The 16705-nt window shown below is 38.1% G+C and overlaps 4 protein-coding genes across 5 annotated transcripts in view; all 4 read right to left on the bottom strand.

The window, feature by feature from the left end:
• LOC127570920 (homeobox protein Hox-A3) overlaps positions 1–10264 on the bottom strand; it is a 43067-nt gene extending 32803 nt beyond the window's left edge. For both annotated transcript variants that reach the window (XM_052016867.1, XM_052016866.1), the window contains exon 1: positions 9875–10264. The gene's annotated coding sequence lies outside the window, so the exon portion shown is untranslated. The remainder of the gene's footprint in view (positions 1–9874) is intronic.
• Positions 103–2496, bottom strand: LOC127570921 (homeobox protein Hox-A5). Its single transcript, XM_052016869.1, has 2 exons — positions 1524–2496; positions 103–1054 (listed from the first exon to the last, which is right to left on the bottom strand). Exons 1-2 carry the CDS (start codon positions 2104–2106, stop codon positions 804–806), a joined length of 834 nt encoding a protein of 277 aa, XP_051872829.1. The 5' UTR covers positions 2107–2496; the 3' UTR covers positions 103–803.
• LOC127570923 (homeobox protein Hox-A6) lies at positions 3465–5008 on the bottom strand. The gene is made up of 2 exons (XM_052016871.1): positions 4579–5008; positions 3465–4379 (listed from the first exon to the last, which is right to left on the bottom strand). The coding sequence occupies exons 1-2, from the start codon at positions 5006–5008 to the stop codon at positions 4120–4122; spliced, it is 690 nt and encodes a 229-aa protein (XP_051872831.1). The 3' UTR covers positions 3465–4119.
• A 1107-nt stretch (positions 10265–11371) lies between the features above and the next one.
• Positions 11372–14670, bottom strand: LOC127570355 (homeobox protein Hox-A7). Its single transcript, XM_052015827.1, has 2 exons — positions 14156–14670; positions 11372–13176 (listed from the first exon to the last, which is right to left on the bottom strand). The coding sequence occupies exons 1-2, from the start codon at positions 14547–14549 to the stop codon at positions 12944–12946; spliced, it is 627 nt and encodes a 208-aa protein (XP_051871787.1). The 5' UTR covers positions 14550–14670; the 3' UTR covers positions 11372–12943.
• Between the last annotated feature and the right edge of the window lie 2035 nt (positions 14671–16705).

A 16705-nucleotide genomic window follows, 5' to 3' on the forward strand; every position in this document is an offset into this window, starting at 1 on the left:
TTAAGAGTTTTGTACAAAAACTATGCTAAACGTTTTCAGTGGAAATATTTTAATTCACAAGACAACAAACGCAAGGGAAATACTTATATGGGAGGCTAAAGAGCAGGAAAGTTACTATAGAAACTTTATTTTAACTTCCAGTCAGTTTTAAAAACAAATACAAAAGCTCATCACTAATTTCTTAAACTGCCAGTCTTTTAGGCTTTATAGTTATCCTTTGTCACAAAAAACATACACCGACGCTGCGCTAAGAGCCACTTATTGGAATTCGTGCAAAGTCATACAAAGGCACAGCATAGACATACAGTTCAAAGTCGCAATACCCTTCACAAAATTCACTGCTCACTAATAACACAGAATAGGTAGCATTTCAGTGATTTAACACTACGATATCAAATACAGAGGACGATGATCTGAAATTAAATACGTATTGCAAGCTTGGAGCTATTTTGACATTTAGCAACACTAACACATACATACACTTTTTTTGCAGAGTGCAACACATAATTACATTTTACTGGACGATTTTATACAGTTACTTCAAGTAATACCGCTTGTATTAATATAAATAAGTTAAAACAGCTATAATTCACAAGGCTATCCTATTCCTAGACAATATACTGTAAGCAATGACTTGTACAGGCAACAGTACGACCAGAAAGCAGACTAACGATGCAAAGATTGGAATACGGCAACATGGAAATGCTTTTCTTCATAGAAGTAACACGGGAAAAGAGTTTTGGAAGTCAGTACTGTATTGACATTATGCTAATTGGTCAGCTACTGCCCATTGCTTCTATTGATCAAGGACGATATCCGCCTCCTGCAGCGGCCATGCTCATGCTTTTTAACTTGTTATCTTTTTTCCATTTCATCCTCCTGTTTTGGAACCAGATCTTAATCTGTCTCTCTGTTAGGCAAAGAGCATGTGCAATTTCTATCCGTCGTCTCCGGGTCAGATATCTATTGAAGTGGAATTCTTTTTCCAGCTCCAGGGTTTGGTATCGGGTATAAGCCGTCCTGGCTCTTTTACCTTCTGGTCCTCCCATACTGTCTGTAACACACACACACACACAAAAATGAATCCTTTGTTTAGTGCAATCAGTACATTGTCTAAAATGAAATACACTAAAAAAAATAAACACAAGCTGAATGCAGAAGACTGAAATCTAGCATCCGCTTGTCAGCGTTAACCTTTGCGCTCTTTCCATGCCTTGATAGCAAAATGACTTTAGAAACTTAACTGGAACAAAATGTTGAAGTCTCCACTTGGACGAAGCTGTCCCATTATCAACCACACCTTTTTCAATCTAACAATTCCTATTTACCCATACATTACTGATACGTAACTGGACACCTTACTAATATTATCCCATCCCGTGTATAGTTCCAAATATAATTACAACTTAAAAAATTATGATCCTTAACAGAAATCTTAGCGTATATATTTAGCGTTTTGATTTATAACGTGTAAAGTAATTTAAGATTCCAGTAATGCAAGGATGAAAGAGGAGGGAGTTTACCGTGACTTATGTGCAGTTTTCGCATCCAGGGGTAAATCTGAGGCTGCTGCTGTGCTGTGCCTTGCCCGTTCTGTGAACTTGGAGGTTCGCTGCTGGCCGGGGTCTCATCCTCAGTACCAGGCGACGTGCCAACCCCATCTCTACTGATCTGACTGCTGCTGCTGCTGCTGGAATTTGAGGAGGTAGTTGGGCTTGCTATGGAGTTTTTGATTCCGGGGTGGTTGTCACTGGCAGGCGGACTGACCACGGCGGAGCAGGGCAGAGGGTCAGGTGAAGGAGACTGAGTGGACGTGGCAGGTTGGTTGTACCTGGTGTCTGCTCCTGCTTCTGGTCCTGCTGCTGCCGCTGTTGTTGCTGCTGCAGAGTAGCTTCGAGATCTTTCACTGGCATTAAAGTGGTTAGATGCTGGACGACTAATGCTGAGATCCATCCCATTGTAACCGTAGCCGTACCTGCTGGAATGCATCGTTGCAGAATCCCTGTATTGCTCGCTCACCGAGCTATGATCTCCATAATTATGTAACTGGTAGTCCGGGCCATTTGGATAGCGACCGCAGAATGAGTTTACAAAGTAAGAGCTCATTTGATTTTTTTATTTATTTATTTTTTACTTGATTTGTGGCTCTTGGTCGTTTGTGCGTCTAGCACCCTGCACAATTTATGATGAATTATGGAAATGACTGGGACATGTACTTCGCTCCCTCCTACGTAGGCACCCAAATATGGGGTACGACTTGAAATCACGTGCTTTTGTTGTCCAGTCGTAAATTCTCGCTGATGACCTCTAGAGGTAAATCCGTGCACTGTGGCTACAAATTGGAAGGTTGCGAGGAAGAAAGAAAGAGGGGCACGCGCACGGGGGCGCGCCGGCTGCTCCCCGCACTCGCTTTGGGTTGTCCTTGCGCGCCACCCTCTGGAGACAGAGGCTATGTGACTGTGGTTCTGATGAACGGGGAAATCGGCCTCGGGTCGAATTAAGGCTACCACACATTTCAAACTTAACCGTTACATTTCGTAGAATAAATCACATAAACCAATGAGAAGAGCATCTTTCAAAAAAAATCCATGCCGCACAACAGTACATTTGTTTAATCCAAAAGAGCTGTTTTTTTTAAAAGCTAGCGCTGATGTCGCTACAGATAAGACTCGACGTTTTCTTAGTAACTGGCTTGTTTTGAAATTTTTAAAATTAGGTTTAATTTTAGTTATGCATTTTGTGGTTTTTGTACGCTTCTGGTATCATCGCTGATTAGTTCAGGGGAGGGACGGTATCGTACAGAATCAAAATGCTAATTCTTTTCATCTGTTACGCTGTTTTAAAATTTTATTTTGTCTACATAGCTCATTATGTTAGAGTTCTTCGTGCATCTGCGGAAATTTCGAAGCCACCCCGCACTTAAACTCTCAAACCAATCTTCGCGTTCTTAAAACTCATGTCACGTATATTGAAAATGCGTTTAAATCTTTCCAATTCACTTTATTACATATTACATCCTAAACCAGAACCCCTTTTCGACTGGTATATAAACGTCGATTTGTGCCCAATTTACGTGGAAATAATGTTTTTACACAGCATTTTGTGTTGGTTCGATTAGCAAATGCTGTACATTATCTAACAAAAGGCAGCGCACTTTACAAATAGTCATCCACCTAATCAAAACATGAGCTTTGTGCCTGACACTATTACTAGGTTTGCTGCTATAAATATTATGAAGAATGTTTTATAATTTAAACGCGGCTCTAGCTACGTCTTTACTTGTGCATTTAGTGAAAATTGCCCTATTTAATGGACCCAGAAACCAAATAGTCATTCCTACCACGTATACAGTCCATTTTTTTCTCTCTGAAACAAGGACATCTACCGATCAATTTCACAGTGCTAAGTTTCCTTTCACAGCTTATTTAATACAAAAGTTTTCGGCAGCTTTTGTTAAAGGCTAAATTCTTACAAATCGGGCACCTTGTTTTTTATTTATATATTAATGTATATCTTAATATATATTTAAGACGTTTTATCCTCAAAACTTCAATTTAAAGCGAAAACGTTACCAACCAAGCTTAGTTTATCCTACGAATGTCAAGATAAAAGCAAATATAATTGTTTTCTTTGTAGAGAAAAGATGACACGACCTGACTGAATATTGTGCCCTCTTATTTAGCCAAAAATAACAAAAAATTGAGGCAAATTATGGACATATACAATGCAATATTTATCATTAGCAAATGGGCATATCTACTACGATCATTTATTTGAAGACTGTCAAATTATACCTACGGAGCAAACTATCCATTGAAACAATTGGATCATTATTTGTGGTGCAACCCATCACATAGTAACGACTAGAGAAGCAGAAACATTCACACTTCGCATTTATAAAACAATTAATCCTACACCGTATAATTATTGTATCCTATGGAATGCGAATTATTTGAACACTTCCTCTACCAATTATACATAGACACAAGCTCAAGAGGAGGAACAACGAAAACAAACAGATATACGATTATTTTTTTCTGAACTGTTTAGCAGAATGAGCACACAATAACTCACTACCAAACAGAAAGGCCCAGGACAACTTCCTTTGAATTTGCGCTCTTACTCCCCTGTTTTATCTTCTGCTTCTTCGCTGTTGGATTCTGTTGTGCTTAGAAGTTTGTTTTCCTTTTTCCATTTCATTCTCCTATTCTGAAACCAGATCTTTATCTGACGTTCTGTGAGGCAGAGTGCGTTGGCAATCTCTATCCGGCGGCGTCTAGTTAAATATCTGTTAAAGTGAAATTCTTTCTCCAGCTCAAGAGTTTGGAATCGTGTATAGGTCTGTCGTCCTCGACGCCCATGAGGCCCAAATACAGAACCTGCATGGTGGAAACAAAAACGCCAAAGAAATTCAAACCAACAAGCAATATTATCAAATGAACCATATTATTCAATTTTCCGATTCGACTCAGAGTGCTCCATTTAAACATATGCAGCACTCTTCTAGTAAAGTTGGAACTAAGTATCTGTATAGGTAAAGTTTTTTTTACATATAGTATTCTACTAAAATATACTCACTGGAACTTGAATTCATTCGTTGCATCCAAGGATAAATTGGAGTACTGTACTTCCGGTCGTTTCCTTCTTCACTTAAAATTTTGTTTTGCGCACAATCTGTTTTGTAATGTTGGTCTGAGGAAAAGAAGTCATCCTGGGGTCTATGCTTTCCACTACCGGATGGCGAAATACTGGCTAGATCCTTTTCAGGATAGAAACAAGAAGCTCCATACTCATACGATGCACGATTGCAAGCTATTACTGAATTGGATTGTTGATAATAACAAGGTGACGAGTAACTCTTGTCCTGGAGGGTGGTTGCCCCATAGGAAGCTGGAAAGTGCCTTAGAGCATCATAGCCCGTTGTATAGAGTGGGATCTGTCCGAGGAATGAGTCCTGGCCACTGGGCAGTGAAACAGGGAAAGTAGGGTTCACAAAATACGAACTCATTTGCTCCACACTCTGTAGTAATATGATTTGTTATGTATTAGTACACAATGTGGTTTAGCTATTAGTAGTCATCGAGGTGGTTTGTTTCAGGATGGCCGAGCGCCAAAGCGACAGCAGCAAATATAACCAGCTGATCAGTGTCTGGCCAATAGAAAACGACTTTAGTTCAAAAAACTCCCTGGAGATCCGACGACTGAGCTAGCAAAGTTACAAACAACCAAATCAGTTCTGAACTATAACAGAGGTGGTTCTAATAGAATATTAGTGGCCCAATGAGAACCCTACTATGTTACAGGATATAGTTATGCATGCATATTTCATATAGTCTTAACACATGGAAATATGACTCTGCATTACGTATTCAACAATAGCTGGATCAACATTGATTAGAAGACAGATGATAGAAAATAAGAAATAGAGTAACAGATCATTATTTCAGTAGATGTCTTTTATATGTAGATGCACATGATTGTTTAGATAGGTAAATAACAGTTGGAAGGATAGATTAATTCTTTTCATTCAGTTCTCCATGTGGATGTTTCTTTTTACAGGCACAATATCCCTTTTTGTTAGCTTGGGTAGACTAGTTGGGAAACATTAGAAATCAGTCTCAGGAATAATGTTTCTCTGTCTATTTTAAATACGGTAAAGAACAACAGCGTCCACAAGTACTGAAATGGTAAACACCAATAGTCCCTGCTTTCTGCTTTCACTAAATTCACCTTGGTAAAAAAAAGAATAGAAAGAACATAGCAATAAAAGTATGTATTCAGGGTGATGATTTATAGATTTAATTTTGATATTCTTGTAAAGAAAATCCCAACAGAAGAGCACAACGCCATATCTCAGCTTTGAAAGATTTCACAGTAATTGTGTGTGGGAGTGATTGTTATTGCACCAGCGCTCTTCATTAAGGCGTGCTTGCATCTACATGTGCATTTGGTATATAAACACTACAGTACTTCTAGAGAAAAGTATTTAACAAAACGTTCACGGAGATTGTTCAAACGTCCAACCGACCTGCAAACATACAGAAGCTCAGTTTTATACTTGATATGTCTGCATATGGGCTCTCTTCCATCAGAATGTTATTTTAATTGCACGCGATTGAAATTTGCTTATACTCCCCAAATCCCAACTTCGATTTTCCATAATTGCACGCTGTTAAGGTTTTATCGACCATAAAATAGTGGAGTGTTTCTTTTGCAATAATTAGGCATTTTTGAACATCTCGATGGAGTCATTTGTGTTTTGGAATAAGAGAGCACTTACTGCGCCCTGAGCGCGGCATCAGATCGGAGTGAAAGGACGGAAGCCAAGGGCTCTTTACTAAAGATCTCATTATCTCGTTAGATTTCTTTTCTTGTCAACAATAGTAACATGGAGATTGAAATATCTAGGCTGGTGTAAATAATGCATATATACAACGTGTGTGTTCATATATTTTAATAGGGGAAATTTAAGTGTTGTGGTAAATATAGTTACAGATCCTGTAACCGAACTCGAAACAAAGCAATTATAGGACTATGATTGCAAGTTACGGCGAATGATAAACGCGGTTGTTTAGTAGTCGGACAATTTCACATCTTCGAATGCTAAAAATGTATTTTTGGGAAGGATGATATTTCATTTATTGCAAGTTGTTAAATACCTCGATAGGTTAATTTTCAGTACTGAATCCTTACATCTCTCTTTCTTCCCTAAATATAGACTGGCTAAAAAAAACAGAACGCCTGCTGAAATCAAAATCTGTAGCTGTTGGAGGTGTGAGTATAAATGCAACACGAGTATGGAGGGAAATGTGCAAGACCACGCTAGTTCGAATCCTCTTAGTGAAAGGCCGACGCTTTCCTCAGTCACTGTTCTGTAGTATGCTACCTTGTGATGCAATTCTTCATGTGGGCCTTCTCTTGCATTTGTACATAAGATTTTAATAAATTTGAAATTATCTCATCCACGTTTGATCTGCTCCGTTTTTGATTTGTTTTGGGTAATATTTTTAGCTTTCGTTTATTCGTGCCTCAAGCATGAGTGCAGAATTTTGAAGACCCCCTCCGTCCCCTCCCCTCCCCTCCCCTCCCCTCCCACCACTATCACTGTACTCTTAAAAAGGAAAATTTTCACAACTTAGTGAAGATAAAATATGATATTTTAAGATGGACAATGTGTAACCTATACCTATTATTTTCCTATTAGGTGTTATAGTTAATAATCACTTCACAATTGCTGCTGGACCATGTCTTAGGAAAACTGAAAACAAGGCAATATAATGAGAGTATGAACACAGACGGGGTAAATCTTAACCGAAGAACACAGAAAACGTATTAAACAGTAACAATTTCTGCTTGTCTTTTGGACGGAAAACAACGCAGATCAATTTAAATACCGTACTGCACTTTCCGGTTCTTTTTTTAATTGACATGCATCTTGTAGAAGATACAGTGCCAATTAATTTCCTTCTGTTTCAGTTTAGAACTAGATGGTAATTGGTCTGGGAAAGGTTAAAATATTATCATTCCGATTTAGTCTTTCCGTTGACGTATTTGCATTTCCTTGCAAAGAGCAAAACCTTCCCACTGCTAAAATTAAATAAAATACTGCGAACACATTGAATCTAGAATTCAATGCTCGGAATTTTGGCACTTTTGAAATCCATTTTTAAATCAAAGTTAGATTACTGTCAAACGCACAGACATGTAAATTAGATTTTATCATCTAGTTAATGAGAGGGAATTTTTGGCCAAGACTTTTCGTTCTGGGGGTGATTAAGTTTAGTACAGTCTAAACAGTTGCAGCAGATGTAATTCCAGTCATAAATACCTTTCGCTTTTCTTGGCCTATTTGATGTATCTGGGGCCTTGGTTTGGCGTTTGTAGTTAACTTAAAATGCCATAATCGCTGCCTGACCAAGAAACATTTTGTAATATAATAACACTTAAACACATATTAAACCACGCATCGTATTCTTTCTAGACAAAACAATACAGCTTCTGAAACTGCGAAATTCGAGGCCGTGATTCAAGATGGCAACCCACCTGGCACGTTGTATTACTCATTGCTATGAGCATCTCTCGTTTACATGTTGCATTTTTTTAATTGCAACTAATGCAAAGAAGTACAATAATCTCCCAATTATTTTCTAATAATTGCAACACATTCGAAAACCGCAAGGTATCTAGGAAGTATTTAAATGGTTGAAGGTAGTATTTTCAGCCTCCGGATTATGCAGAGTATTTAAGTAAATTCAGCCTGCAGTATTTTATACAAAACTTGTCTGTCCACTGAATTCTCGATTAATAGAAAACACTGCTTTTTGTAACTTACTCTAAAGTTCTGGATTAATTTAACTCTACGCTCAATTCGAATTCACGCTTCTTTCGCTCCCATGCCAGTATTAAAAGGTATTTTTACCATCTTAACCACGGATTATTATTACAATTTAAGTCTATTATTTAGAATTGCATTGATTTACAGTAAACGGATATATTTCTCTTAGTTTTCATTAATCACAAACCCCTTCTTAAATCTAATTTTCTATTTCTAACCACAAACATCTTCAAACGACATTCTACGGTTGGCATAAATATTACTAAAGATCAAACAGAGTTCAATACCTAATGTAGGGGTGTTTTGCTGATGTACAAATATTCAAAATCTCTACATGTTCCTAGTGGTTTGCCAAACATACACTTCACAAGGGTTATTATTATTCTGCGCGCAATTGAACGCTCAGAGTTATAGCCGTTTAAAATTTAAAACATTAATTTCGTGTAAATGGGCTTCACCGAGCTCTTGAATCGAACTCAGGACAGTCGAGCATTATGTAAGCAAAATGATGATTACTGGACGAGTCCACGAAACAACTTACATAACGGTTAATTTGGGAACTGAACTCAACCATTTAATCAGCAACATATGACCAGAAAGAGACGCTGTGCTCCTCCGAGCGCAGGTTTGTTCACACTCCAAACACACGATGGCAGCATCGAGTCCAAAAACTAATAGCAAACGTCAATATCCGCACATTTTCACATTTTAAGTCAGACAACACTGTTTCAGTGCCAGAAAGGCAACCACCGCGCTAAGCTCCAACAATAACAGACACTCTTGTCTACTCACACCCGAAATAGGATGTCTTTGATCTTTTCTTTCCATTCATGATCAACTTCAGCACAGCAATAAACCGCTAATAATTACGGATGGCGTCTCCAAGTAAACGCTAGCACAGAACGCTCATTAGGTTGCTATCAGATAATTTCCAAAGAAATAACAGAAATATTTTAAAAATATAGCACATTAAAGTATAATTATGCATTGATGAAAGACGATTGAAATCAAATAATCAATTGATTGGTGAAAAGAACCCGTCGCCATCGTTGCAACCGGCACCTTATTTATTTTAAACTTAAGTGGATGTAGCTTCCTCATCCCATAAAATGTGCAACACCCTTTTGTTAAAATTACACGGAATTCCTACTATACGGCATCTTCTTAAAAACAATATCGATCAAGCAATATGTTTTACTTCTTAATGATTGCTCTTTTTTTCTCAACCAATAAGCCTGTTGTCGATCAGATCAGCCAGAACGTACCGCGTCAATAGCATTTTTCACACTCTTTTTAAAAAAAACATATTTCACAGTTCCAAAGAATAAAAGAAGCAGTGACAACACTCAAATTGCTTTTAAAAAAATGCATAACCAATGTGATATTTCGAATTAGATATTCCGAAGGTCGTTGACCCTTTTGGACCATATGCTCTAACTTTGACAAATTAAGAATTTTAGAAAGTCGGTTTTAGCATAATATCTTTAAAAGGTTTTTATTTACGGAATTGCAGAGTGACGAATGACGAGTGGGCCTTACCTTGCAACTGAATCGATCTCTCGGGCTGGCTCTCCCGGGCACTGCACAGGCCGTGCGCAGGGTTGACTCAGTCCCAGTGAGATTGTTCGTAGAGTCCGTGTTAGTTTGACAGCTGTCCGTTCAGCTTCAGCCCGGGCCAATGGCTCTCGCATTCCGCCAGCGGCGTTTAGTGACGACTTGCAGGAAACTGCCCTGCGGATAGCAGCCGGCGCTTTTTAGTCCAATGCTCCACCTTCTGTGGAGGAATTCGCGGTTGCCAGTCATGAGATTTGTGCTGAAAGCTTGGATGTATTGAGGCTCCATGGGCAATAATCAGTGCGCTGGGAGTGGGAAAAAAAGAACAAAATATGCGTCGAAAAAAAAGCCTCCAAGCTCTCACATCCGAACCAAGACGCGTTTAGCACAAGAATGCAGCTCTATAGTCGCAAGGGAAATTATAAAAAGTTCATGTTCACGGTTACTCTCCACATGACTTTCAGCGGCCAATGGAAAAACCGAACAACTCGTAAAGTTCTATTGCAAAGTTGTAAATTTTCATAAAACAACAACGGATTTATGACATTTCCCCATGACTATTAGGAGGCAGGTCCTAGACGCCATTTTTAACAAAGAGACAAGTTAAAATTGCGAAATTATAAAAGATTTTTTCCGCAGTTTAAACATAATTTTTCAGTTTCCGAAGACAAGTTATCATGATAATAATATCCATCTGTAATTTGTGGGAATTTTTTATACAGGTCAGTGCTGTTTCTGCACCCAGGCTTTATTAAAGCGCATCAAGTCGGTGTTAAAACGTTTAATCGCAGCTTTCTATCCATATTTTCTTTCCAGTTTTCCGTTTTACTTAAGTATGCTGCAGTTAGAAAATGAACCCTAGCTCGTTCATACTGTGTGATTCAGCTTCAGATTGGACTGCCGCTCTGCATCCATGACATATAAAGATGCACTTGCCCGAAAATTCGTTCAAAGGTCGCCGATGACAGAGCACTCGGCTCTTCTCCCCACTTCTTATGTGTGTTTTATATTGAGCCCGAATACAACATTGTTTCATTTTTTTAAAAAAACGTTTTGTTCCAGTGCTCACCGATTGATAAATGGGCACGATTTGGAATCGAATGCTAATTACTCAGTTGTAACTTTTGCCCAGATTCCCCAATTCGAATGCATCCCGTCTGAATATTGTCACGCTCAAAATAAAACATCTGGCCAGTTTTCATCACGATTACGCAGTTTTAACAATCGAATTTTCTAACATAGCTTTGAATAAATATAACGATTGCCAATAAGGTGTTTTAAGGGTATGTTTCATTTTATATAATGAAAATCGTATTATTGGAAGATGATGGAGCACGGTGTATGAAGAAGTGAGCATAAATTTTCAAACAGCTTATATTTAATTATTGTTAGTAATTATCCAACCCATACCTTTATAACGAACCATATACCCACTCATTTGGTGGTGTATGGCTCAGACAAGAAATCGAGACCATGTTTATTCAAGCACCGTTTAATGTTTTTGAGTTTTGCTTTCTTACACAGTTTCCATTCAAAGTATACATGTCGAGAACGAATATATATATTTTAAATAGATTGCACCTTAAACCTTTAACATCGGTTATTATTGAACAACACATACACAGATTACAAAGCAAACTTTCGATTGACAGATACCACACCGAATATGGAACCACAATATATTCAGCTGACGATGCAGTTCGGGTTTTCTATTATTACATTTGGTTATTAGATTTTTTTATAATTTACACAGTACACATGTCTAAGACAACTGATACAACACTTAAAGAAACACGATTACATCATTCAATAATACAAGGTTTATTGAAATCTTTAGTAAGTACATATTTTAATGACACCCATCAAAAAGTAGTAATGCAATTTCTGCCTCCTAATGCAACTATTTTGCTTTTTACAGCATAGTATTGAAGCATATTGCGGAAGGATTCCATTTGCGTTAAACGTAAACGGGCATCTAGGTAGTATTCACTATTTTCCTGTTATAAAGTGACTACATACGCACCTCATTAAAATACACACATATCGGAATATATTTCACTATTTTACTCTCATATTATGGTACTGTTATAAGAAGGGTGAAAAGTCAAGACTCCAGAACAACATTCTCTGTCTAGAAACGAATTTTAAATTAAAACATTTAGGTAGTTTCCATAAACGTGCAAGATGTCCACTATTGTGGTTTAGGTAGTTACATTTAATTGCCAAGTGAAAACAAAACATTGTTTTATACCCTTAGTGGGGACGGTACATATGTGAAATAAAAGACATACTCGGAACACAATAAACAATATAGTGAAAAATGAGGATTTGAGCAGAAACAAACTATTTTACTCATGAGTTAGTTTTCTAATCAGTTCTTGTAATACATGACAGGGTGGCTCGTATACTTGGTTTCTGATTGGATCGGAAATGAGCTCCTAAAGTCACAACGTTCTCATTTTGTGAATGGTATGCAGAAATATTTTAAAATATGTTTAGAATGCAAACTAATGAAGATAAAATAAGTTTGATAAATAGCTCAGTGCATGAGATATATCTTAGAAGTGACTTAAATACAACAATGGCTACAGTTTGGTTTTTTTTCGGCTCATATTGTTCCTATCTCTCCACTATCTGAGACCCAGAGTCGGAGTCCCATTCCCTTATATAAGTAGAGTGCAGAGGTTCAGAATTGTGCTCCCTTCTGTGTTTTATTGCAATAAGAGATTTTCAGATTAGCTAGGGAAAATATATGACGACCGGGCAAAGGGTCTAAATCCATTGACTTTCACTTTAGTACCGAAAGAACTTATTCTGAACCCATTTTACTAATGCCGATCAAAATTTTGGATTTTGTTTTATTAAAACCAAATCAGAGAAAGTACATTTATTATTTATTTCAGAAGACTATTGAAACATATAGGTAGTATCATGAGTGCCAATGCACAGCATCTTTCTAATAGTCCACGATTGTGGCTAGGTAGTTAAATGTCATTGTTAGCTGTTGGGAAACAGCTTTGTACATTCGCACAGTTCAAGCTGCAGCTGGACGTTTCATTCCTGTTTTTCCTCGGTTGTGGTGCTAGAGCTCCCAGCTTTGGTTTCCTTTTTCCATTTCATCCTCCTGTTCTGGAACCAGATTTTGATCTGCCTCTCAGTGAGGCACAGGGCGTGAGCAATTTCGATCCGTCGCCTGCGAGTCAGATAGCGGTTAAAGTGAAATTCTTTCTCCAGTTCCAGGGTTTGATAGCGGGTGTAGGTCTGCCGTCCTCGCTTTCTGTCCGGCCCTGAGGTAGAGGAAATAAAACAACACAATAGTTAACCCTGTGTTTAAAATAACGTTTAATATACCCTTATTAAAAATAGATAATCCATTATTGGTCTCTGTAACTTTCTCTCGTCTGTTTCATAACTCACTAAATTGTCTATGGACTAAACAGAATTTTTAAATAGCGATAAACTGTTTTAGGATGCAAATGAACAATCTCGATCGAAGCGTTTCTTTCTTCTAGCTGGGTATTTAAAGAGCAAGGATATTTCACAGGGTTCAGTGGAGGCCTCTGTGGTCTTTAAGTATTGTAATTAAGTATTGGCGTCCATTATCTTGAGTAAAATAATATTAAGGCTCCCCACACTTCATTCAAGATAAAGGACGTCAATACTAACAGTTCAGAGCCAGAAATTACAGGTAACTTAAGTCTTAAACTTCCATTTAAGATTCTTCAAGTGTGTTGACTTGTTCAAAACCAGCAAAGAACCACACAAATCCGGGCAGAACACTTGCGTGATAGGACTGAAGTGGTGCGATTTAAATACGAACCCACATCTATAAGAGTTGAAGCTTTACAGGGGTCAAGGGATCTTTCTTGGGGTAAAATATAATTTCTTCAGACTCTCGACGGTGTTTTATCTGTAAACTTACATTAGACATGGAATATATCATTCCATTCGCTCAAGACTATACTGTTTCCCGCGTATCAGTTTTTAAAAAAACTTATTTGATGTTGATAAAAGTGAGTAAATAAGCAATATGTGGCTTGCTGTTAACTTTAAATGAGCGGATGTCGAGTGCTTTTACGAGGATTGTACTGATTAATTGTGCAATAAAAGTTTTATGATTGCTATCTGCATACAATGCCACATGCGTTTGAGGAACTGTTCTGTAGCTATCATTAAAACTCTAAACTACTTTCAGGAGGTACTGGCTCTCATCTTAACTGGCCGTTTGCACGTCTCCCATAGCCGTGTTACATTGATGTCCCATACCTGCATTCCTCATCCAGGGGTAAATCCGGAAATTGCTCTCTGCTTGAGGATGCACGTTTGTCTGATCCAATTTTTCGCAACCCTGTTTGCTCAGATCGCTGCAAAGTACTGGAATGTTCTGGTCTAAAGCAGAGCAGCGCAGGTTGTAGGAATCTGAATTTAGGTTATAACCTGTGTTGTACATGGAAGGGCCGTGATAGATTGCACTGTTAACATTGTACAGCCCGGCCATCGGGGTTGGGAAGGCGCTCGCGCTCGCTCCATAGCTCGATCTTTGTGAGTTCGCTGCAAAAGCGCAAGAAGTTGCTTCTGTAAAGCCACTCGTGTTCTGGAAAACGGATGTCCCCGCCGTATATTTGGGAAAAAGAGCATTCACATAATACGACGAACTCATAATTTTGTCTGGTGATTTGTTGGCCGAGACTCTTCAGTGTCGGTTTTACGAGATAGCGTGATATATGGCAGCATTACACCCCCGATTTACACCAAACACCCATTTTCCTTCGGCCCGACTTATTTCTATTCACGTGACCCGAACATGTGATCCCGTCACCCAATAGCATTTCACATCACAGGTGGTAAATATCATGTTATTTGACTATTTTCAAAATAAATTATGCAAGAATCATATAAAAGATTGCATTATTAATATAGATAGGCTGTGGAACTTTCAAAAAGTAAGTATTTTCTAACAAGTTCCTGACAAGCCAATCACCCACACGCATGTGAAGATTTTCAGAGCGCAGGTATGTCTCCAACGCTTGTGAAAATGAGATGCACGATGAATTTGGAAATGTAATGAAAGGTTTTCTTTGATAGAGAAAAAATGGAGACACGTTGGTTTAACTTCTGGAAATAAGCATAATTTACGCATAGAAGGAAATCGATGGTCACATTAGATCAACACTAAGAAATATTTTCTGCACTTTGCTTGAAAAAAAAAGATTACATGGTTTCAATTAAAAGACAAGCCCTCTCCCATTGTTCTCACGCTCTCTGTGCAAGAGTTAGCTGCTATTCAGCATTATGAAACCCTGTACGAAATTGGAGGGAGGTGGGATTGGGGGAGGGGTTGGGAGCCTGTGGTACTGTAACCCTATGGAATTAATGATCTGGGTTCATCTAATCTCTAGATTACAGGATAATCTGCGTGGTTTTGGTGAGGACTAGAAATGCAAAAAGGTATAAACCGCAGTAATGGTGCAAGGGGATTGGGCGGGGCATCACAGTGAAATCAGCTCCTGCTATGAACTCTCGATCTTTTTATAGATTCCGTCATGTTTGTATATTGATTTACTGAAATGCATAATTTCATTTTGTGAACTGCCGCATTTCCTCTGCTGTTTCAATGCCACAGCTATTCTGTGGAAACCTCTTGGAGTTGCTAGGTAATCTGACGAGATCCCCGCAGGGGATTTAACCCGGCATCATTTCCTCCTTCTGTTTTACAACTTTTTTTCTCTGTCTCCTAATTCTCTCATTAGATCATGGAAGGTGTCTCCGAAATGAGTTTCCTTGCAATTGCGACAGTCATTCTACTTTGGCTTTCGTTGCTTTCTAGCCGAATAGTTGCCTCAATGCACAAGATTAATAGTTATATTTGTTCGATGTTATACGTAGACAAGAAACCCCAGGCCACTGTATATACAGCAGATACACAGTCTTGCAACGATGCACCTGGTACGTTGAAAGTAAAGGATTATTACAATAAAATATGTTTCTGCATTTGCGTCTGAGATCCTTTAGGAAGCATTTGCTCTCATATTATTAAATGTTATTTTCTTTTGAACTCTGGGTCTCTCCGGTAGTAGCAGTGCGAGTTCTATACAGAAAGGCTTTCGACCAGTGAGCATGTTTTATCGGGAGGTTATTGGACTGCATTTCGTCCCTCGGTCGTTAAAGAATTTTCTTTGGTTGATATACCACCAGACTATAAAACTGTCGGTAATCTCCATGTTTCCTGTACATACCTAAAACGAAACGGCGTGCTAATGTAAATACCGCAGGAACCGCTTTGAGAGATGGCTTTGTGTTCTAAACTTTTCCTACGTTACAAATAACTTAAAATAATTCCGAAGTCGAGATGTCAGAAATTTTAGCAGAGTGACGGGCTGTCAGAAGAATGTATAAAAATTTTTAAAAAAGAAATGTAATTTAAATTAATCAGAAAAACACACAGCACGGGGTTGTAGAGCAGAGGAAAGACATCATATAACGTGTAAATAAAATCATATTTTCTAAGTCAAAACATTCCTCGCTGAAAATAGGTTACCGCTACCGATTGTTCTAAGATTGGAAATAATTGATCTCCGACGAAAACTTGAAAGATACGAGTCAATGGAAGGAGGCAATTGAATGAAAAGTAATGTAATTCAACAGAATAAAATCAGCATTTCATCCATGCCCTTTTACTTCAACAATAACAAAAATTAGGCTGTTAACTGAAGTCAAATATACGCCAAGAACACCGACGTTCGTCAAAGTTCCATAAATTCATTTCCAAATAATATGAGGCAGGAAATTGGCAAAACTATTTTTTTCTATTTGACA

Source organism: Pristis pectinata, chromosome 5 (genome assembly GCF_009764475.1).
Source record: "Pristis pectinata isolate sPriPec2 chromosome 5, sPriPec2.1.pri, whole genome shotgun sequence".
NCBI lineage: Eukaryota > Metazoa > Chordata > Chondrichthyes > Rhinopristiformes > Pristidae > Pristis > Pristis pectinata.